Source organism: Natator depressus, chromosome 9 (assembly GCF_965152275.1).
Source record: "Natator depressus isolate rNatDep1 chromosome 9, rNatDep2.hap1, whole genome shotgun sequence".
In the NCBI taxonomy this organism is placed as follows: Eukaryota; Metazoa; Chordata; order Testudines; family Cheloniidae; genus Natator; species Natator depressus.
Genome location: NC_134242.1, coordinates 82018402 through 82041798, shown reverse-complemented (window position 1 = coordinate 82041798; position 23397 = coordinate 82018402). Strand labels below are relative to the sequence as shown.

At 39.8% G+C, this 23397-nt stretch overlaps 1 protein-coding gene across 1 annotated transcript in view; it reads right to left on the bottom strand.

The window, feature by feature from the left end:
- Positions 1-5373: 5373 nt before the first annotated feature.
- The window catches only part of ATP7A (ATPase copper transporting alpha), a 60600-nt gene continuing 42576 nt past the window's right edge, over positions 5374-23397 (bottom strand). Inside the window, exons 8-23 of the mRNA XM_074962451.1 lie at positions 22571-22647; positions 22131-22356; positions 21443-21676; positions 20857-20948; positions 20350-20477; positions 20004-20158; positions 19507-19641; positions 17914-18108; positions 17527-17709; positions 16955-17168; positions 16090-16236; positions 15545-15687; positions 14403-14606; positions 13510-13627; positions 12815-12917; positions 5374-11805 (exon numbers count right to left, since the gene is read on the bottom strand). Coding sequence (XP_074818552.1) covers positions 11529-11805; positions 12815-12917; positions 13510-13627; positions 14403-14606; positions 15545-15687; positions 16090-16236; positions 16955-17168; positions 17527-17709; positions 17914-18108; positions 19507-19641; positions 20004-20158; positions 20350-20477; positions 20857-20948; positions 21443-21676; positions 22131-22356; positions 22571-22647 — 2631 coding nt within the window. The 3' untranslated portion in view covers positions 5374-11528. The remainder of the gene's footprint in view (positions 11806-12814; positions 12918-13509; positions 13628-14402; positions 14607-15544; positions 15688-16089; positions 16237-16954; positions 17169-17526; positions 17710-17913; positions 18109-19506; positions 19642-20003; positions 20159-20349; positions 20478-20856; positions 20949-21442; positions 21677-22130; positions 22357-22570; positions 22648-23397) is intronic.

Here is a 23397-nt window from a genome sequence, read left to right as displayed (position 1 = left end):
TGTCCTCTGTGTTAGACAGCAGTTCCTGGAGCACCTAGTGTTCATTTTTTTTAGGATTCTAAGCATTGTAAAAATCATGTTCTTTCAGTCCTCGGGTGGAAACTAAGATGAATCAGCAGAGAACACCGACAGTGGATGCTGACTCCTTTTACGATATGGGGCAGCTGACGACGTACACAGCCACAGACTGCCCTGTCTATGGAACATCACAAGGAAAAATAAACAGTAACATTTAAAATGTGTACACACACGTATTTTCCAACCATACTCACAATATACCTAGACCCTCCCAAGGAGAGATCTGACTCCTTACAATATGATCCTAAACCACAGTAGATTTACTGTGATGCATTTATATCCAATTCTGTATGATAAGGGCATTGTGTAAGTGTTTCACTACCTTATGGAAAGCTTGCAAAGGCTCATCCATCTCTCTGACCACTACCCCATGATAATCATCCACATCCAAATCATCCACTAATAATACTGCCAAATATGATACAGAGCAGAGCAGCAGTGACTGCAGGGCTCGGGGAGCAAAAAGTGAAGGAGTTAGGGACACAGGTTTTGTTTTCATCCATCCTCCAGGTTGAGAATAAGGGCCCAGGCAGGGGACACATGCATCCTAAAGATGAATGCATGGCTGCACAGTTGGTGTAGACAGGAGTGCTTTGGCTTCCTTGATAGTAGAATTCTGTTCTGAGAAAAATGACTGCTGGGAAGAGACAGGGTCCACCTGACCAAGAAAGGGATGAACATCTTCAATCACCTACTCGCCAACTGAGTGAGGAGCACTTTAAACTAGGTTCAAAGGGGGAAGATGACAAAAGCCCACACCCAGGTAGTAAAAAAAGGTGACCAAAAACAGGGATAGATGGGTTTTTTTGTGGTTGGGGGGGGTGTTTATCAGGGAAATGGAAAATTACAGTAGGGTCATAGAAACAAGAAGGATAACAGTGGGGGAAATCTGCTCAGCATCTTAGATGTCTATACACAAATGCAAGAAATATGGGGAATAAACAGCAACAGCTGGTACTATTAGTACATAAACTGAATTATGACAATTCGTATCACAGATTTGAGGAGATAAATCTCATTATTAGAATATCGGTATAGAGAAGCATAGCTTGTTCAAGGAGGACAGGCAAGGAAAAAAGGGAAGAGGTGTTGCATTATACATCAAGAACGTATATACTTGTTTGGAGGTCAAGAAGGAGTGCACACTGCATACTAGCACTTTCAAAGGACAGGATTAGAATTCAAAATGACCTTAACAAACTGAAGAATTGGCCTGGTATCAACAAAATGAAATTCAATAAAGCAATGTGCAAGGCACTATACTTAGGAAGAAAAAATCAAATGCACAAATACAAAACAGGGAATAACTAGTTATGGGGTTTAAAGCGGATCACAAATTGAATAAAAGTCAACAATGTAATGCGGTTGCAAAAAAGGCTAATATAATTCTGGGGTGTATTAACAGGAGTGTCATGTGTAAGGCCATGTCTGCACTACCTGCCGGATCGGCAGGTAGTGATTGCTCTATCAGGGATTGATTTATCGTGTCTAGTGTAGACGCGATAAATCGATCCCCGATCGCTCTGCCGTCGACTCCGGAACTCCACCACGGTGAGAGGTGGAAGTGGAGTCGACGGGGGAGCAGCGGCCGTCGATCCCGTGCCGCGAGGACGCGAAGTAAGTGATTCTAAATTGATCTAAGATATGTCAACTTCAGCTACACTATTCTCGTAGCTGAAGTTGTGTATCTTAGATCAATCCACCCTCCCCCCCAGTGTAGACCAGGCCTAAGACAAGGGAGATAACTGTCCCACTTCACTTGGCTCTGGTGAGACGCTAGCTGCAGTAGTGTCCAAATTGTGGTTGCGACAATTCAAGAAAGCTGTGAACAAATTGGAGAGAGTCCAGAGGAGTGCAACAAAAATGATAAAAGGTTTAGAAAACCTGATCTAGGAGGAAAGATTAAAAAAACTGGGCATATTTAGTCTTCAGAAAAGATGATGGGGGTGGGGTGGGGAGGAACCTGATAACAGTCTTCAAATATGTTAAGGGCTGTTAAAAGAGGACTGTGATCAATTGTTCTCCATATCCACTGAAGGTAGGACAAGAATGGGCTTAATCTACAACAAGGGAGATTTAGAACATTTTTTCCTATTATCTAACCTGACTATAAGGCTATATACCAGCGATGGACTCAAGAAAATTCATGTATGCGGATGATATTGCCAAGCCTTCATACCATCGGTTGCACCCTAACCCAATATCTTAGCACTATGGCTGATTATTTTCAATGCTGGAAACGTAGGCCTAATCCAAAAAAACTCCAAACAAACGTGGTAACTGCTTTCCATCTGAACTATAAAATGGCTAATATCAAACTTGATATCAAACTCAAGTAAGAGTCTTGTTATACGTGTAAGCAGTGTCAGGATGAGCTCCACCCTGACATCTGGTGGTGAGGTGTGGCAAGTTGTGGAAAAAAAAAAACTTCAGGGGCTGATCTCATTTGCATAGGCACACCCACGCCGCCTAGACTGAGGCCATAGCTGCCCAAATGGTCACTTCGGCTGCTGTGGGATCCCCAGTGTCTCTGTTATTGGGGCAGGAAGAATAAATTGTTATTACCCTGATTATGGGAACTGTGCTTGGAACTGTACTTGGCCTTTTGCTATGATGGAGGGACTCACCATCAACTAAGTAGCACTCGCTAGGCAAGGGTCATGGGTTCCAAAACTGTGTGAATTGAGAGAGACTTGAGACAGGTATTAGTACCTGGTGGTGTGGGCCCCTTTGTGAGGGCCTGAAGCACCAATTGCACCTCTGTCTCTCTCCACTGTGGAATGTCAGAGCTAATTTTGGGTCTATTAAGAGTCTTGCTACAGGTACTATGCTGCATTCACTTTGGCCTTAAGGTGCACCAGCACTAAGGCCCCCACTACTATGAGCTGAAATCACTGAGAGCTGAACTCACTAAGAGCTGAAATCACTGAGCACTGTGTCAAGTAGTGGGGAGCCGGAAGATCTAGAGTGCAGCGGTGTGTTTGTGAGACAGCGAGCTGAGCAGAACTGTTCGTGAGACGGCGAGCTGTGCGGAGTGGAGCCGGTCGTGGTGGAGCGGAGCTGTCTGTGAGACAGCGTGTGTTCGTGAGACGGCGAGCTGTGCAGAGCGGAGCCATTCATGAGACAGCCAGCTGAGCAGAGCTGTTCTTGAGACAGCGAGCGGAGCAGAGCCGGTTGTGGTGGAGTGGAGCCGTTCGTGAGACAGCGGTGTGTTCGTGAGACGGCGAGCTGAGCAGAGCTGTTTGTGAGATGGCGAGCGGTGCAGAGCGGAGCCGGTCGTGGTGGATCAGAGCCGTTCGTGAGACAGCGTAGCAGAGCAGAGCCCTGTGGGGCAGTCCGCTTCAGGACACGTAAGGTGCCCCTTGCCCCTTTTCCCCACACACAGGCACATTTTAGCCAGACTGGGGAGTAACACTATGCAGATGAACTTTTGAACTCTGGGGCTGGACTTTTTGGACTTTGGGTGATTTGTGGATTGCTGGACTCAAGAGACGTTTGGGTGCTGGGACTCAAGAACCCGAGGGAAAGGGGCATGCCCAAATTTGCTTGGGGTGGTTTTTTTGCTCATGGGTTGTGTTATGAATCCTGTTGGTGGTGTTTCCCCAACATAATGCCACATTGTTTCTCTCTGTTATTAAAAGGCTTTTTGCTACACTCAGACTATGTGCTTGCGAGAGGGGAAGTATTGCCTCTTGGAGGTGCCCAGCGGGAGTGGTATATATTTGTCCCAGGTCACTGGGTGGGGGCTCGAGCCAGTTTGCATTGTGTTATTGGAATGGATCCCCTAGATATTGAACCCGGCCCTTGTTGCTGCCAACTCTGATGGGCAGAAGGGTTACATACGCTACAGAGCTGAAACTGCTGATATTTGGGTCTATGCATTAGACCTACTCTGGGCTAGCGGTTCTGATGCAAGAAGACTATCCAGGTGCACCAGCAGTGAGGCTCCCCTACTAAGAGCTGAGATCACTGAGAGCTGTGTTAAGTAGGGGGGACCTGAAGACATATTGGTGGGCCGCTAGTGGAGGGGCGTGGCCAATGGGGTGGCAGGTGGAGAGGTGTTTTATGGAGGAGGGATATCTCAGTGGTTTGAGCATTGGCCGGCTAAACCCAGGGTTGTGAGTTCAATCCTTGAGGGGACCATTTAGGGATCTGGGGAAAAAATTGGGGATTGGTCCTGCTTTGAGCAGGGGGTTGGACTAGATGACCTCCTGAGGTCCCTTCCAACCCTGATATTCTAGGATTCTATGTGCAGCTCTGTGGTGAAAGCATCAGCCAAGAAGCTAATTCAAAGTATCTTGGCGTTACACTGGAGTTTGATCTTTAGACAGCACCTCAAGAACACCCACAATAAGGTCAGGTCTTGTGTCGTGCTTATCAGAAAATTGGCCAGAACATCATGGGGCTCCAGTCCATGGACCTTACGAACCGCAACAACTGCCTTGGTATATTCTGTATCTGAATATTGTGCACCAGTGTGGTCTCACAGAAGTCACACTAAACTCCTTGACACTCAACTCAATAATGCTATGCACATAGTGTCAGGGACGCTCAAATCTACTCCAGTTGACTGGCTCCCGCTCCTATCGCACATCCAACCTCCACAGATTAGAAGAGCTGCTCAGACATCTTGCTTTCTTAATCATGTCAATGCAAATATGAGGATCCCAATGCATCATGACCTGCAGAACCCGCCAAAGACGAGATTAAAATCCTGCAACCCTCTACGGAACCGTATCAAGATCCTTACGCCCAACTTTGCTGCTGAGGCTCAATGGAGAGTCACATGGAGCACTTCGACCACTCAAAACAAACCGCTTATTATTGATCCTGTTGAAGAACCACCGGGTTTTGATTTATGTCGGAAAGACTGGTGCAGATTGAATCACATCAGAACATCTCATGGGAGATGTAGACAAACCCTCTTTAAACAGAAAATGAGGCAAACACCTGTATGCAACTGTGGTCACCAGGCACAAACGATAGAGCACATCATATCTGAATGTCCTCTTTGTTCTTTTGACGGGGCCTGAAGGACATTCACCAGCTCACTGCTGCAGCAATGTGCTGACTATCAAACTCAGATATAAATTTGTAGTTGTTGCTACCTACCCAAGCCACATGAAAGAAGAAGAACTATAAGGCTTCTAAGGAAGGCTGTGGAATCCCCATCATTGGAGATTTTTAAGAACAGGTTGGACAAACACTGTCAGGGATGATCTAGGTTTACTTGGTCCTGCCACATTGCAGGAGGCTGGACTAGATATCCTCTTAAGATCCCTTCCAATCCTACATTTCTAGAATTTCTTTGCTTTTATGGTAAAAAAGTGCGAAGAAACAAAATGAAACAGTTCTATTCAGGTTGAACAAAATGGCTGTTTGAAATTAAGTTTTTGACAACTTTTTTAATTTGGTGAATTTTTTTTTAGAATTTTTGGTTTTGTTACAGGAAGAATGGGATTTATTTTCTGATTTTTCACAAATGCAAGCAAATGTAAAGAGTCATTTGTCCAACTCTAGTTGTGAGGATGAAATCCATTACGGAGGGGGAAACGCTCAGTCAAAACAGCCATATAAGTAGACAGATAGACTTATCGGTTCTCTTCTGGTGGCTTTCAGGCAGCTCCCAGCATTCTTGTTAACAGCAAAGAGTTCTTGCTTTTTCTCTTGCTCCTCTTCTATAAACAGCAATCCACAGTGGTCACAGTGTTGCTGGCCTCTTCTCTTTAGATCCTACTACCACATAATCTTACCTATTCTGTCTTTCAGTGTTTCAAATGAAGATGAAGAGATGAACACACCTCTCTGACCAAATTCATCTTACTAGGTTACTCCAAACCACTAGGCCTCAAGGGGTTACTCCTTAGTTCATATTTGAAAGATTAGGATTTGTACACACACACACAAAATGAACTAAAAATTGGTTTTAGTCTCCACCTTTAGATAATTTAGTGCAAATCTATGTGGACACTTCTTTTGGAATAAGAATGTTCTATTTTAATTTAAATTGGTAAAAAATAATAGACCTCAACAAAATAGGACACTCAATCTGAAATAAGTGTGTCCACACACAGACTTGCACCAAAATAGCTAAAGGTGTGAATTAAAACCAATGTTGCTATTTTGGTTTCAGTTTGTGCGTAAACAAGCCCCTAAATTCACCACCACAATGGCTAGAAACATAGGTCTCATCCCTGCACTAAAATTCCCAGACCTATGTGTGTGGCACCCCATTACTTTCAATGGCGATCTGCACCTGCAGACCTGTTTGCAGGATTCCCATGCTAATGTTTTTTTAAAGGAAAGCTAAGGACTCAACCCTGCAAAGACACAGGCTATGTCTACATGCACACCTTACAGCCATGCCCCTGTAAGGTGTGCAGTGTAGCCATTCTTCGTCGGCAGGAGAGAGCTTGCCTGCTAACAAAATAAAACCACCCGCAACGAGAGGCGGTAGTGCTCCCGTCGACAAAGTGCTGTCCACACTGACACTTTTTGTTGACAAAACTTTTTGACAAAAGTTTACCGACGAAAGTGCAGTGTAGACATAGCCTCACACACACGCTTAACTTTCCATACTGTAAGCAGTCCCAACAAAATCAATGGGACCTTACCATGCATAAGTTAAGCACCTATGTAGATCTTTTCAGAATCAGAGCCTGAGAGTGACAGAGAGGACTTATTAAGCAACTGTGACTTTTTCACAAAAGACAGAAATACTTCACAGCCAACAATGCCTTTACTTATACATTCATAGAGACAGGGATAAAGTGTGCATGATGCTGGAAAAGCAATCACAGGAAGGGGAACAGAAAGAAGCCTCAGCAAACATGCTGGTAGGAGAGGAGTACTTGTGGCACCTTAGAGACTAAACAATTTATTTGAGCATAAGCTTTCGTGAGCTACAGCTCACTTCATCGGATGCATACTGTGGAAACTGCAGAAGTTTCTAAGTCTCTAAGGTGCCACGAGTACTCCTTTTCTTTTTGCGAATACAGACTAACACAGCTGTTACGCTGGTAGGAGAATTGCTTTGGTGGAGAGGTGTATATTTTGCAGACAGCAAAATGTTAGAGGCAGTTCTATTATTGTTTTTATTTTAAATGTTGTGTTTGGGAGATTATACTGTGGAAGTCAGCAGATTAGCCAGTGAACTCAACAGCAACACCCCCACCCCACTGCCTGTCATTTTTGTGTCCTTGCATCTTTCATTCTGAGCCCTTTGAATTATTGCAGCAATCATTCTGGCCATGCACAGTACCTGCAGAGATCTAGGACTTAGACTTAAACTCTGGTCAGAACAAAGGGTGCCATGACCTCACACAGGGGCCCTCAGGTTAAATTTCTTCTCTGTTTAGGATGCTTCAAGTACAACTTTATGCTAGTTAGCAGTTTATTTTGGATATGGAGTGACTACATAAATGAAAGGTTCCAGTCTGCAATAATGCTATCTGATATCTTTTACCCACAGATCTCAAAGTGTGCATAACCAACATTAATTGACCATGCCCACAGCATCCCAGCCCATTTTATAGCTGGACCAATTGAGGCACAAAGGTGAAATTACTTGCCAAAGATCATATATTGTAGCAGACCAATGGCAGAGCTGACAATAAAAATAAAAAAATCCCAATTCACAGTAAATCACATTCCCAAATAAGAGGGTCATCTATGAAATTGGAAAGGGGGAGCAAGGTTGAAACAGCTTGTGGTGCCAGACAGATGGTTCCATAATGCCCACCCACTACATGTGACTATTTAAATATGCTGCAAAGCAACTCTACTTAGGTGAATAAAGAATACTTTCTAAAAGCCATATATTTTAAGCTTTATAGTGAAGCACAGCAATACAGCTTCACAACAGGAGTATTAGAATGGAATTCTGGAAAGCACTTTAAAAAACAGGCATTGAACATTACATTTTGACAACATTATAATTATAAAGTTGAAGGCACAATCTTGACAGAATTATAGTGTAATATTACATACTTATAGGTGTAAATTTAAACAGACAGAACAGTACTAAAATTAGTATTTCACAGAATTGTTCACCGTTCCTTTTCTGATACCAAACTTAATAAAAAAAGATTCCTCTAAAGTTAAAAATATTTGCTTGGAACTTCTGGTTTCTTGGCCAGAAAACAAAATATTCTTATCGGCTCATGTAATTAAACATTGCCCTGCGTCTGTTCTGATTTTGTTGGTCTTACAGCTCCTTTTGGTATCAAATTGATTACATGTAATAAGAGGCATGCCTGTATCATTTGTAAAAGTTTACTGGTAAATCCAGTGTAAAATTTCAGACAATGATTATTTTCAGGGCTTTGTTTTGTTTTTTTAAATAAACCAGAGGTCTTACATCTATCTAATGACAGTACAGGAAATAATAATAATAAATAAACTAGTTTGATGCATAGTTTCATTTTAACTGAATATTTTAAAATGGTTTTGATGACACATAATCACAGGATTTCAAGATGTCCATAGACAGGAGTAAAGTATATTTACAGAAAAAAATTAGCACATTTACATGTGTTCAAACATTTTACCTTTTATGCTACTTCACCTGCACTGTACATTCAAACTGGAAAACATTTTGGTTCTTTAACTTCAAGCACAGCATGAAATATTTTATTCACAAAGCATCAACATAAACATTCTAAAATGTCAGCAAGTTCCTATACTGACATTTACCAGGAAAAAACCTTGTTTTCAAAAAGACTGACTCAGATTTTCTGGACCAGATGTACAATACTGAGTATGTCAATGCAATGTATATTCATTCAAGTGCAAAACAAACTTTCAATCACCTGATTAAAATAAGAGGCTCCTTGTTATTGGATACCACTGTGCGTGTGCAGTAACTGGATCAAATACTGGTTTTAATGATACAGAAATAATTAAAGAGGGACTTTCATACAAGGAAAACTTGCAGATTTAACCACATCTATTCATCTTAAACACTGAGTAATAAATTGTTCTCATTACCGTATGTTTGCTAACTACCAACCAAGAGTTTAAAACCAGGATTTGTCCCAAGTGACCATTCTTGATTCCTGAAGTAAAAGTCTTAATTTTGATATTTTTTCCATGCAACAGATGTGATAAGCATAGGATTATGAACCTGTTCCTGCTCCCACATAAGTGAGTGGCAAAATTCCCATTTTTGAGTAGGACAGGGCCCAATTGTATTTGTTGCAAGATCAGGCAGAAGATGACCAATTACTAGCATAATTCAAAACCAGTTCTCTTGTATAAAGAAACAGGCTGCTGCCATGTAAAATTCCTCCTTGAGAAAACAAATCAGGCAGAATACTCCCCATTGCACCTGCTGAGTCTTGCCAGAAAGAGCCTCTGAAAATGAGGGTAGGTGAAAAACAAAACTGGAATCATGGAAGCAACATATGTGATCTTAAAGCAATAAATGCTGCATGGCAATATTTTATTGGTTTCTACATAACAATTCATCCACTAATCAGAAATAGCTGTGTTGTTCAAGACTGAGAATACCACTTAATAGAATGGCTTTACTATAGCATAAATTAAAGTTTCCTGACACTAAAAAGGACAAATATACTTATAATCTAGATTGAAATATTTCTTAAAATCTTATCAGTTTGTGATCTCATGAAACCAAATTCCCGAATGGAAATTTGATGTTTTCCTACTCCTTATTTTCTCTTTAATGTGGAAACAACAAAAAGTTATATACTGCATTCAGCATTACGATGTGTGTAAAATACTCTCTCATCACACCCTAGGGACAACGTATTCTGCTGCACAAAACTTCCTGTTTTCAGACTTTATATTTTCCCTTGTGAAGCGACAGTCATTTCAGTAGTGAAAATTATACAATACAGTAAACATTTGCTTTTGACATTTTACATAACCTGTGCATAACCACTGATTCTTAATTTAAAAACTAGAACACTAACATTTACTGTTCTCTGTGTCTATTCTCTGACAGATGGACTGACCTCTCTGAAAAACACAAATGAGGATTAAACTCTCACACCATGGATTAGACCTCATGGTATAGTTCCTCATCATTATTTACCTAGTAAAGTGGTAAACAGCTCTCTCAGCAAAGGATTTCAAGAATAAGATTTGCAGATTAGCCAATATTCCAGGGAGGTAAATGGTTGATAAACACCTAGTTGCTTTCTCAGTGAGAAATTTCATTTTTAATATTTATGATTAGCGATCAAAAATCTAATTTTGAGAATTCAGTATTATAACAAGTGAAGGTGGGCCCAATTCACATAGTCTGGATCTGGATAGTCCCAAATTGACGTGGTTGGGAACCCGGGTTTTGGTTCAGGGCTCTGGTACACTATTAACATCTTTACAAGCAATTGACATTAGCTCAGTAGGTAGTAAATGGAGCAAAGACTGTGTGGTAACATTACCTAAGTGTGAAGGCGTAACTGTAAAGATTACAATGGTGGACCTTGTAACATCAGTATGAATCACCGCAATTCATTTAAAGGGAATTGGCAGGTGCTGGTAACTAATAATAACTCCACTGAATGCTAACAGGCTTTTTAAAAAAAAAAAAAAAATTCAGGTAGTAGCATACTCTATTACTTCCTCAGAAGAGCATGGGAGAAATCGCAGGTGGTGTGTTTTCTGAGCTAGCAGAGGCTGGGAGAGGCAAGACATATCAACCCATTCTGTGTGTACTTAATGTGCTTTCTAGCAGACAATCTCAGTCGCAGGAGTGTATTGGGACACAGATATACAGAGAAAGGAAAGAAGTTTAGCGGGGAGAAGATGGAGGGAAATAAACCAAAGCTCCCTCAGTTCTCTCTCTCTCTATATGACCAGGATCCAGAACAAGGGAGAAGAGATGGCAAGGGGTTTGGTTTAAAAACAAAAACAAACAAAAAAAAACATTCTAAGCTTTTGCAGGACAATTTCTTGTATGGAATAAGTTATAAATGAGAGAAATCCCAAAAGTTATGCAATAAGGCACATCCATTTGCAAATGAAGAGCACTTTCAGTGTTTATAGCTGTGGTCATCAACATCTTTGATACAGCAAACATATCAGCCATGCTACACATCAAGAAACTGTCCCCAGTTGCCTGTTGGTCAGTCCTCTACTCCATTTCTGGTTCCCCTGTGTGTTTTCTTAATTGTATTTCAGCATCTTCTAGAAAAATAGTGTGACATTAATAGCTTCTTAGCTACATTACCTGGCTTCAATTGCAGGCTCCAGCCGCCACTGCCCTTTCTTTCTTTGCTGTGTCTGGTAAAAAATACTGGAAGGTCACTGCAAATAAATGGACCAGCTTCAGTGTTTAAAACATGAAAAAATATTTTCTTTCCTGTACAATTGGGCAATTTATACCTAGAGAAGATAAGAGGAAAATCCTTAAAACAAGTAAGACCTCTGGAACTTATCAGTGCGTACAGAATTCTAGCTAACTGTATCTTTTTAAGAGCCTTTCATAATGCTGTGTCTTCTTCCTCTCTGAAATCTCCCACTAGAAGTGAGTGCTTATCTGGTTCACTGAGAACAATGCTGTTGAGGGAGCGTTTATCTGAGAACAGGGAATTTAGTGAGGCTCTACTATAACTGATGATTTGATCCATTAAGCTCAGTTTGGTAGAAGCTGTCCCAGTATCATCAATTCCAACATGGACACATATTTCCGAACGACTCTTCTGTCTCATATTGCCATGGGCACGGAGCTCATATTTCTCATAACTTGGTTTCTTGTAGCTAAGGAAAAAAAATCCAGTATAAATTAGTTGGCAGTAACTGTGAATAGAAACAACCCGATGTGGAAAGAAACTGTACTGCAGATGCTCATGTACAAATCAGTACAGTTAATACCCACTGCCATTCATAATTTGAATACATAGTGCAGTGTTAAAAACATCTAATTTCTCCTCTTTTGGTTGATTCTAATACCAAATGAGAGCTTTATTTTAAAACAATACACAGACGGGGAAGGGAGAGCAAAACAGATTGGTACCACTTCTTATATTTAACTGCTTGACTGGGTATTAAAATTCCAAGGTACATCCTGGTAGAAAGCATCTACAGGTTTTGTTAATGGAAGAAGCATGCGCCAGTGTTCTACTATAATTAGGAAATCATCGCCTTTTCTACCCATGGCCCTTTGACGCCTGCACTCGCTGGTTCCCACACTATATGGTATCACATCTACCACAGCTCTCCATTGAAGTTGGCTGAGGGGTAAGAAATAACACAAGCCATAGCATTTAACAGGGTACTGTTTATTGCAATACTTCATACTGTTAAGTCCTCAATGCCAGCAGGTGTGGTGTTCCCAGCTGTGTTGCATCATAGCCACAGAATCTGTAGAAAAGCCAGCATGGCAACAAAACTTCCCACAGATTTTCAGTGACAAGAGTTATTACATACTAAGTGCACTACTGATTTTTATAACTCCCATCATGTACACCTGGCGTGGTTGCAGTTCAAACTCACATGTTTAACAAAACTGCCTGACATATTTTGGATCAACTGGCTACACCGATGAAGCAAAACGGACAAAAAAGAAACCAAGAAGGAACTGTATTGAGAAGGTGACCATCCTGGAGACAGCCACTACTAAAGATGGACTTGCCTGAATTCCAGATTTAGGATTAGAGTTTAAGAATCTCTAACTCTTCATCCTGTGCTCAGTTCACTAGACCCCTCTGCCTCTAAACTAAGAGACCTATGACTGCAAATCAAAATAAATACAGAATTTTTCACTTACAGCTTTAGCAACAGAGAAGAACACACAACGGAAACAGAAGAGGCAGCCATTGCAGCAGAGCCCATCCATGGCTGCAAAACGATACCAAATGGCAGAAAGACACCTAGGAAAGAAACCAGCACTGATTCCAGAAAAACCATATAAGAACAGAATATTCCTTATACAGTACCTTTAATGCACTGTATACAACCAAGCAAGTGTCCCTATGGATGACTATACATGAAGTTTTAGTTTCATTTTAACATTAACAAACATGACTAAGTTCTAGTGTATGCAAAACAGAAACACAGGTAGGAATAATCATTTTGTCATTTCTATACTAAAATTTACAGCTGTATTAGCTAAAATGGGTTATCTAGCATGTGTTAAAATACAACAGAAAGTTCAAGTGTAGGCATAGCTTATTTTCCCTGCAGTAAATGGTTCTCTTCATGAAGTCAAAACCAGGGGTTTTCACGCCTCATTCAACAAAACGTTTCTCTTAAATATATGTCGATGTACAGACCATCTCTATATTAATCATAATAGGGGATAGCTCCCTGTTACTCCACCACCATCTCTTTAAAGGTAAAGAACTTGTATTGATAATCACTTACAGACAAGAAAGATGGGTACCATTTTATGGAAAAAAAACCCCACTGCAATCATCTATTAATAAAGCACAATGTCAGTACTACAACAGAACACTCACGTACCAGCAGCAACAGGAATTCCCACGAGATTATAAATTAGAGCAAAGACAAAGTTGAACCGGATTGTTCTGACGGTCTTCCTTGATAAATCTATACTTGCCACCACATCCAACAAATCGTTCTGCAAATTAAAGTGTTTATAGGAAAAGTCAAAGAAAACTAATGTCACATATGAAATGTTATCATATTACTGTTTTCAAAGCTAAATACTGTGCACTGAGCATTTCTAAAAGATGCAAGTGTCTCTCTAGTAGGTGTTTTTAGATTGTCAGTCCTTCCTCTATTTTATGTTTGTACAGTGACCAGCACAATAAGTGTTTGGAGTCCCTGGGCACTGATGCAAAACAAATAAATAATATGTTTACAGCAACATTAGTGTTGATACAGTCATTTGTCAGGGTTCCTATCAAACTCTGTTTTTCAGGCATTTATAACCAGGCTGTGAAAATTCATTCTTAAGTGCAACTTAGCACGCAGGAAGATGTGATCAACAGATGTTCTAGGTGTGATCTAGGTGTTATAGCGTCCTACCAAAATAAAGTTTAATTTTCAATGTTCCATTCCTTCCCCAAAGGTCACCCTCATTCCCCCTCCTTTACCCATCCTCAAACTTGGCACTGTTGCCACAATACATCCAGCAAAAGAAAGCTGGCTGCAGCTTCCTTCCAGAGCCAATGAACATCACACCTTTAGGAGTCAGAGAAAGATAGTTTCCTCCCTGCTCCAATTCCATTGCTCTGTAGGGATGGAGCACATCATCTCTGCAGTTGTCCCAGTCAGGCCAGTGTTGGAGTGAGGGACTGAGCACAGGTCCCAAACAACAGCTTTCACTTCACTGCCTCTGGCATGCCCCACCCATTTTTCTTTAACGAAACAAGCTTAGTTCCATTACTCACTCTAATTAAAACCACATCTGCTGCCTCAATGGCTACATCAGTGCCTGTGCCAATTGCAATTCCAACATTAGCCATGGCAAGAGCGGGGGAATCATTGATACCATCTCCCACCATTGCTACCCGCTTGCCATCCTCTTGTAACTGTTTCACTTTGGCTACCTTGTGCGAGGGAAGAACCTCAGCAAACACTTTGGTGATGCCAACCTAAAGGAAGAGAAAGAATAAAACCATATTACAACTCTTCCATGTGCTGTCCAAGACTCTGTCTCTGAATTTATATGCTTTCTATTCTCTCTGGTGAGGAGCAGACAGTATCCCTCTGAGTGAACCAAATACAATCCAATTTCACTTTAAGTAACATACCACACTGGAGACTTCCCCCCCCACTGCCACACTATTTTATCATTTCCCCAATGAGGTCACTGGCACAAGGGAGAGCCTAGTCTATTTTAGGGATGTGACTTGATGTTAGCAAGAAAAGTAGTAATTGTGATTACTGGATTAGCAAAGGGAGACCAATTCTATTAAAAAAGCTGAAATTTAAAAAGTTAATAGGAAGATATAAAGCAGGAAACAGTCCTAATTCACCCTTTTAGCAGAGAATTTACAGACTGCTGAGAAGACACTAATTGCTATAACAACTCAAAGAAACCAAGGAGATCTAGAAGAGTAATCTTCAAGAAGAGTAATCTTTCTCCAATGATCAATGTATTTTCATGCCAGCTATTTAAGTAGAGATACTTACACAGATAATTGCTTGAGGATCATTCAATAATAAACTGATTTTATTATGCACTATGAGGGTTAAAAGGGACATCATCAGGCTAAAAGTCCTGGTCCAAATCTGATGTAAGAAGTTGCAATACACTGAAGTCAGAGTTATAGCTGCTTACAAAAAACCTACAAGTGTTTCTGTACTAGTTACTAACATCTTGGATTTTTTTTTACACTTTTGGCACTTTTCACCTTCAACCAATTTTGCTATGTATGAGCGGGGGGGGGGGGCGGTTGGGACGATGACACACTAAAACATGAAATGAGATATTCCCTCCCCTTGGAGTAGAGCATAACAGAGTTCATTGGGGGGGTAGGGAGAATACCATGAAGAAAATTGTAAGTCAATTAGATATTCAGCAATTTACCTCAGAGGCAATATATCTCGCTGTTTTACTGTTGTCTCCAGTCATCAGAACAACTTCTAAACCCATAGTCTTCAAAATGTGGACTGCCAATTCAGCTTCAGGTTTCACTGTATCAGCAATAGCTATCAAGCCACACAGCACTCCTAATACAGACAGCATGAAAATGAACGTGTTCCTATTAAAGTTCTTTTCCCCACCTTTAGCAGGCAGTGGGTCCTAGAAGACCCTCTCAGAGCCCAAAGGATCCTCTCTCCTTCTTTATTAGTCTCCTAACCCTTAAAAGTCCTTGTAGTGTGCCCAAACATCCGTGCAGTAAAGGAGAAATGGACGAGGCTCTATCTTTCAAAACGTTACAAAAAGTTGAAAGCCAGAGACTCATTTGTGGTCACATGATTCTATACAAGAGCAAGGTATTATTAATTATTATTATTATTAATAATAATAATCCAGATTATAGTTTCAGGGTCAATTGTTTCCCTCATCACTTTCTATTTAAATGCTCACAAGTCAATTCCAACAACACAGAAAAGGGACAACAATCTTACCGTCAACAGCTACAAGGACTGCAGTGCAACCTCTACATTCGTATTCAATCAAGGCATTATCAATATCGCTTTTAAGAAGGAGGCCATTTCTATTCATCCATTCCCGGTTTCCAATGAGAACAGAATACTTTTGATGATTCAAAGTAGCTGAAGGAAGAAAATACAATCCTACAATCATGTGGATACATTTAAGTTAATCCGGACAGGAGTTCACATGGTGCTCAGACAGATTAGTAGCATCATTACCCAAAATCTAAATAATACTTAGGAACTGTTTTCTTCTTACAAACGTTTCTTTTCCTGTTTATTTTTTGATAAATGAATTAACTGTTCTGCAATAGGAGGCTGATAGCATTTACTTGGACCTACAGTTGTAACATGGGACAACTAATACACATGAAAGCCATGAGCTGAGCCTCTTTTGAGCAAAGACTGGTCAAGAGCGTAAGTTACATGAAGATTTTGGGTAGTAATCATCTGGGAAGAAGCACAGTTTTAAAGAGAACACAGAAGGGCAGTGGGAGCAGACTCCCATGTTCTATTTCCAGCTCTGACACGAATTACCTTTACCACAGAACTTTAAAATCTCTGTGTCCCATTTTAATAGAGCTCCTTTTAGCCCACGTTCCTTAGAGATACGGAAGCATCAGTGACCCCATTCCACAGATGAATAAAATACACAGCTATTAAATTAAGTAAAGAGCAACTCCTTTGTACCTCCAGGAGGTTGCAGACCCAGTTCTCCAGAGGGGAAAGGTTAGTGACCCATGGCAGCCTCTTCCCCCAGCATCCTCAACAAAAGTCAGACAAAACCAGATCATCATTCTTGGCACAAATTTTATTTTACACGCATGTGTCAGCTTACTTGGCAATTGGGCATCAATAATCAAGGCAGGTTGCATTGACTCCTCAATGTTCTCATCAACTCTTATGAGTGTCATATTCTTAATATTATTTTCTTCAACCTTCTCATTCCTCCTGTACAGCAATGCTTCAATATTGGTGACTTTACAGCTAATGCCACAGCCTGCTACTACCTGAAAATCTGTACAGGTTCCAAGGGTTTCTGAGTCCAGTTCCTAAGAGAAAAGGTCAAACATTTTCTGAAAAATACAGAACCAGTTGCATTTATAAGAGTGCTGACAGTAAATTACACCCAAACCCAAATCTAGAACATGAGCAGATAAAATGCAATCATCAAAACACAAGTTTAAGTGTCAGGCTCCAGTGTAAACAGTACCAAATCACTCTCATGCCTTCATCATTTTCAACTTTCAGAACTCTCCGAGTAAAAGGCCACTTCAATAAGCCAACCACTTTCTAGTCAGTGCAAGGTTATTCACAGACGCACACACAATATTGAGACAAAGCTCTATAGGAGAGGATCTCTATCACTGCAAAATATTCTGCCCATCTAAAAGAATCTCAGTACCATACCTTCTTGCAGTATTTTGTTATTGCTGTCCCCAGAGGGTGCTCACTGTTACTCTCGGCAGTCCCAACTATTGCCAAAATCTTATTACGTGGCATCTGGTTATCCTCCACTAGAATCTTCACCTGCATCACTACTGGAGTTCCACGGGTAATGGTTCCTGTTTTATCAAATACCACCACCTTTACCTGCAGCAAAACAGAAAACTGCATTGTTGCATAAAGGTCTTACTGCAGAATCATTCAGATGCAAAGTTACTGTCCAAAGTTACTACCTAGCCACTTACAGACAACATGCAGTGATAACTTCTGTGTTTGGAAACAAATGCAGAATACTGGCACGTAGAGTCCTACTATAAATTAAAGCCTTGGAAAAATAAATAGCATTTTTACCTTATGAGCCATCTCTAGTGGTTCTCCACCTTTGATCAATATGCCATTCTGAGCTCCTACCCCAGTACCCACCATCACAGCTGTTGGGGTTGCTAATCCCAATGAACAAGGACAGGCAATGCACAAAACTGTGATGGCGGCTTGGAAAGCAAAGCGGATTACTACTTCGGTTTTGGAAATGCTTTTATTGTAACCCTGTGGACACAGAAACACATTTTAGTAACAGATTAAGGAACACTGTAAACCATGTAGTCAACTATACATTTTCTTAGTCACAAAGGCATATTTGTAATTACATAAAAAAAAAATCTATGTTTGAAGAATGTTAAAGTTGAAAAGTAAAGCACTCGAAAGTTAGTAAGTACCAGAATTCTGATTGCCCACGCAACCTTATTCTGTCCTATATTGCATATACATATCACATGCTAATTTTACCCATAAGACACCTGCCTCATTCTATTTATTTTCTCAAACTAAAGAATATAAGCCATGAGACTCCCTTAAACTGTACCATAATAAACAATACTCTAATCACTACATATGGTGATTAATGGCCTATAAATATTCTCCACTAGACTCTTCATCTGCATCCTCTGTCAGAAAAAATAATCAAGCAAGAAACTGCCATCTTAACTGTCTGATGGTGCAAATTAGGGCCCCAGTCCTATACTGAGATCCACCAGTGTGTAAAGTCTATTGATTTCAAGCTGGATTCTCCATGGGGCTGTGCCAGCAGATCCTGATGCAGAACTGGGACCTATATTGAAGAGATCATCTTTCCCAAAGGAAAGGAAATTTGGAAGGTTCAAGGTTTTTGTAATGTCAAGTTATTGCTTTGTTTGTTTTAAAAAGTTAATAATTAGTTTAATAATTAAGTTAACCAATTAAAATATTTTTTAAAAACAAGATATTTTTGTTAATCATTGAACTCTTTCAGGTTTGTAAGTTTGATACTTTTTCAAAATAAAGTTCCCATTTCTGAGTCTTTTTAGTAGAGAAGCTGACACTTTCAGTCCTAATTTGTATCAGACAGAGCCATTACTAAGTAGTACTAATAAGGGCAGGCCTTCACGACCTGCGGGATCGGCGGGTAGCGATATATCTATCGGGGATAGATTTATCACGTCTCGTCTAGACGCGATAAATCGATCCCCAAACGTGCTCCCCTTGGACTCCAGAACTCCAGCTCGTGAGAGGCGGAGTCGACGGGGGAGTGGCAGTGGTCGACTCACTGCCATCCTCACGGCCAGGTAAGTTAACCTAAGATACGCCGACTTCAGCTACGCTATTTGCGTAGCTGAAGTTGCATATCTTAGGTTGACCCCTCACACACAGTGTAGACCAGGGCTAAGATAGCTGCTTTCCAAGTAGTTTTAAATATTTTGTAAAGACTTAGTTAACTATCACGTGCTATATGACTTTGCAGTTTTCCTTTCATAAGCAAAAATATAGAAAAACATTGCAGCATGTGAACAACATACTAGACAAATGACTGTGAGGATATTCTAGGATGGAACTGTTGCAGTCAAACAGACTTCTATTACACCTATTATTTAATAACATTTAAGAAAGTGATTTAAGAGAGTCACTTACATGAAAATATATTTCCACAACTTCAAAACTGACAAACCCAATTACAATCCAAGCAAAAAGGGTAACCACAGAGACAGCCACAATAAAAGGAACAAAATAGCCACTAAGTTTGTCTGCAAATTGCTGGATTGGAGCCTATGGGAGAGAAAATACAAAAACATAAATTCTAATCACATGATACTCTCTTCCATGCTTTTAAGCACTAGTGTAAACAGAGTATCTCAGCATATTCAACATATACTTCTAATAAAACCTAGATAGTCTCTCAATAGTTTTGACATTTTGACATGACTTCAGAGAATTAAGAGACTCAGAACTTTGAAGTTTTGAGTTCAAAGTTTCTCTGATTGATATATCGACATTGCTTGGTGTCTTGATTTTAAGAGTTATACTGAGGTTTAAAAGACTCTAAACTTTATGCGATTTGCTGAATAGAGGCCTAAATGAAGAGGCAGAAACTAATAGTTTAAATGAATGCCACTATTCAGAAAAAGTACCTTTGAGGTTTGTGCCTCCTCCACAAGTTTGACAATCTGAGAGAGAGTTGTATCAGCTCCGACGTGAGTTGCAGAGATCAGCAGTGACCCATTCTGATTAATAGAACCGGCAATAACTGTACTGCCAGGTTTTTTAGTCACAGGCATTGCTTCACCTACATAAAGGCCAACAGCAGACATTAGGCTGGCAAATTCTGATTTTGACAGTGTTATTTTTCCTACTGCTCTCTAGTCCTAACATACAATTAGAAAACATACAAGCAAAACAGTGAACTTTAATCTCCCTTGTTCATAAGTATTTGATGCAAAGAAATATTTTAAATTTTTTTAAAAGCAAACAGCTTACCTGTGATGAGGGACTCATCTACCATAGACTGTCCTTCAATAACATAGCCATCAACTGGGAATTTTCCTCCTGGAACTACTTTGACAACATCACCCCGTTGAACCAGTTCAACGTCAACCTGATCTTCACTGAGAAGGAGTATAGTACATTTAATAAAACATGGTTAGTGATGTTACCAAGTCAAAAAGCAGTTTTCAGGATTATATACAGCAGAATCTCACCAATTCATACATTGCTAATTGACAAAGGGCATTTTGTGATGCTTTATACTTGTTTTATTATTTATTATTTGTGTACTTGCCAATTCAGAAAATCCGTTCAATTTCAAAGCGCAAATTAGCAAGGTTCCACTATGGCATATCAGAATGGTATCAATTTTATTACATTTTAATGTTACATCTGGCAAATTCTCTTAAGCTGAACAAGTTATTTGTTGTGCACATCTTCAGCAAGGTAAAAGTATTAGTTCAAAAACAAAGAAAAGAAAGGAAGGACAAAGCAAAATACCTCAAAAGAATGTTGTCTGGTCCTAGGTTAACGAGAGTTGCTTCTGTAGCTTGTAGTGAAATTAGTCTTGAAAGGGCTTCCGATGTTTTACCCTAGAATATGAATTGACACATTTCCCTTTGATCACGCTATCAACAAAAAATAAATCACAGGCTAAACAGCTACATGCAATACAATTCACCCTTTAAAACAAACACTTCTTGCAAACTGACTAGAAAAAATAAATTTGACATTTTAAATAGTTTTCAGAATTGCTGAAAATCGTTTTGCAACATGAACAAATGATAAGCAACCAGGATAACACTTTCCCATGTGATTTCATTTTAAAACATGCACACCCTATAACTACACACATGTAATTTCCTGCAATTTGTAGATGTAACACTTTACACCAAATATTTATAAAAATACAAAGTTCAGTCTTGCTTCTGTTTTCTTACAAGCTGCGATTTTGCTTGCTAAGTATTGCCTCTGTATCTCACTAAAAAGTTAATCTTTCATGCTTTCTAGTGCAACCTGTCTCAAACATTTTATAGTATTTTATTTCATGTCAACCACATGAGCAGGTACTTTTATTTTGCTTTACCTTTGCCATATGTTCTAACCACCGGCCCAATGCAATGAACACAAATAGCATAGGAGGTGTGTCGAAGAAAGTCACAGGATTCACTTTTGCTTTTTCAGCCATTGCAACTAGAAGAATAACGAAGGAGTAGACAAATGCAATGGTGGTTGCCAAAACAATGAGCACATCCATGTTAGCAGTTTTATGCTTCAGGGCTTTGTATGCTTGAATGTAGAAGTACCAGCCCCCAAATAACTGTAACAATAACAACCACAACTGTACTTTACTCATTTGAAAATACAAAGGCAAAAATTACTGCTCTAAAGCTACTTTATTGAAAGTGAGAGGTGCAGAGTTCTTTTCCGTGCATCCTTTTTTAAAGTTCAGGTTAAAAAAGTTTAAATATTAATATTTCAATTGATATGAAGAACAAACATTTAACAAGTCTACCGCAAATCAAGGGAGCGCAAATTAAAAAAAGACTAATAATTACAATGCTAAAATATAGAAGATGATGGATCCAATCCTGCTCCCACTGAAGTCAAAATACCCACTGATTTCAATGAAAGCAGGCCCCATAGCAGTTTCAATAAGCATTCACAAAGTGATCTTTTATGCTTAATTTTTTTAACGTTCCATTATAAAAAGACAATTTCTATTTGTGAATTTCTAATGACAGCAAACTGAAAGTCACCATGTTTTTATTTACCTGAACAGGGACACACAATAAAAAAGACAGAAAATTCATTACGGACAATCCTGGCAGGACCTGACGCTCCAAGAACATAGAAGAGTGATAGGCCTCCATTTCCTCCTTGCTCATGTTGCGATGCTGGTGAACACCTGAGAAGTGACTGTCCATAATCATCATGTAAATCATCAGCACCATTACAGGAATGCAGAAAACCAGACTCACAAGAAAAGATCTTTTCCACCTTAGATAAGGGGAAAAAATTATGAAAATCTGACTTGTTTTGCAAGTAACAGATAATTAATCATGACACAGATAACATTTTAGCTACAATGTCTGTAGAGACCAACAAAGTAATTTGTGAAAACTACACTACTGGTTCAAAAACAGCCTCAAATTTTAAAAGAAGAATCAATGAACATTTAAGTAGAATTTAAAACAGACTGAGTAATACTTACTGCCTTATTTCCTGTTTGTGGTCTAGATGGCTAGCAGATCTGTCCTTCTTGACTAAAGAAGTATCAAAACCTAAATCCTAGAAGAGAAATGTAGCAAGGATTTGATTTTACCATACAGAGGATTAATATCACAAAAGATACACTTTCATCTTGATTTGCAGGTAGTCATCAATACTGCACAAGGAGAAAACACCTTCAACTGTATTTCTTTGTCCAGGCAAGTAAATATCACCTGTGATATTATAGTTATACAATTTATACATGAACATGTTAACTGCTCTACAGTACACAAAAGCCATTCCCTGCCATCTAGAAAAAGGAATTTGCCCACTGGCACAGACAATTGGAACATACTTATGCGGGCAATGTAAACTTATTTCTACTTTTTTTAAGACATCTTGTGCTGTATAGAGATATTTGTAGGTTATCTGGTGGAGCAGGCCATGCATTCAGCTTGCTTCATTAGCACATTTATAAGGTCATTCTTTCACTTTCTATGTCAAAAGGTACCTCAGAAATAGCTGTCAGACTTAGGCTTCAACTTGTTCTAAAATGCTCTTCCAGCCTTTCCTTGCAGGGCATGGACAAAGTCACCAAGGAGTACTGTTCTGCTGGCATATGGAGTTTCCCTGACTGCCAGAACACCTGTTCTCTATGTTGACTTCTCTACACCGATGGTGAGAAGAGTGGGTGGAAGAGAAAGGGGACAGGATTTTGGTGTTGATATACCTCTGTTCCATAACCATTACATACCAAGAGTTCTTGTATTCCAGGGTTTAGAACTCCGGGAAGCATATTGGATATTCTATAAGATTTTCAGTGGCCCA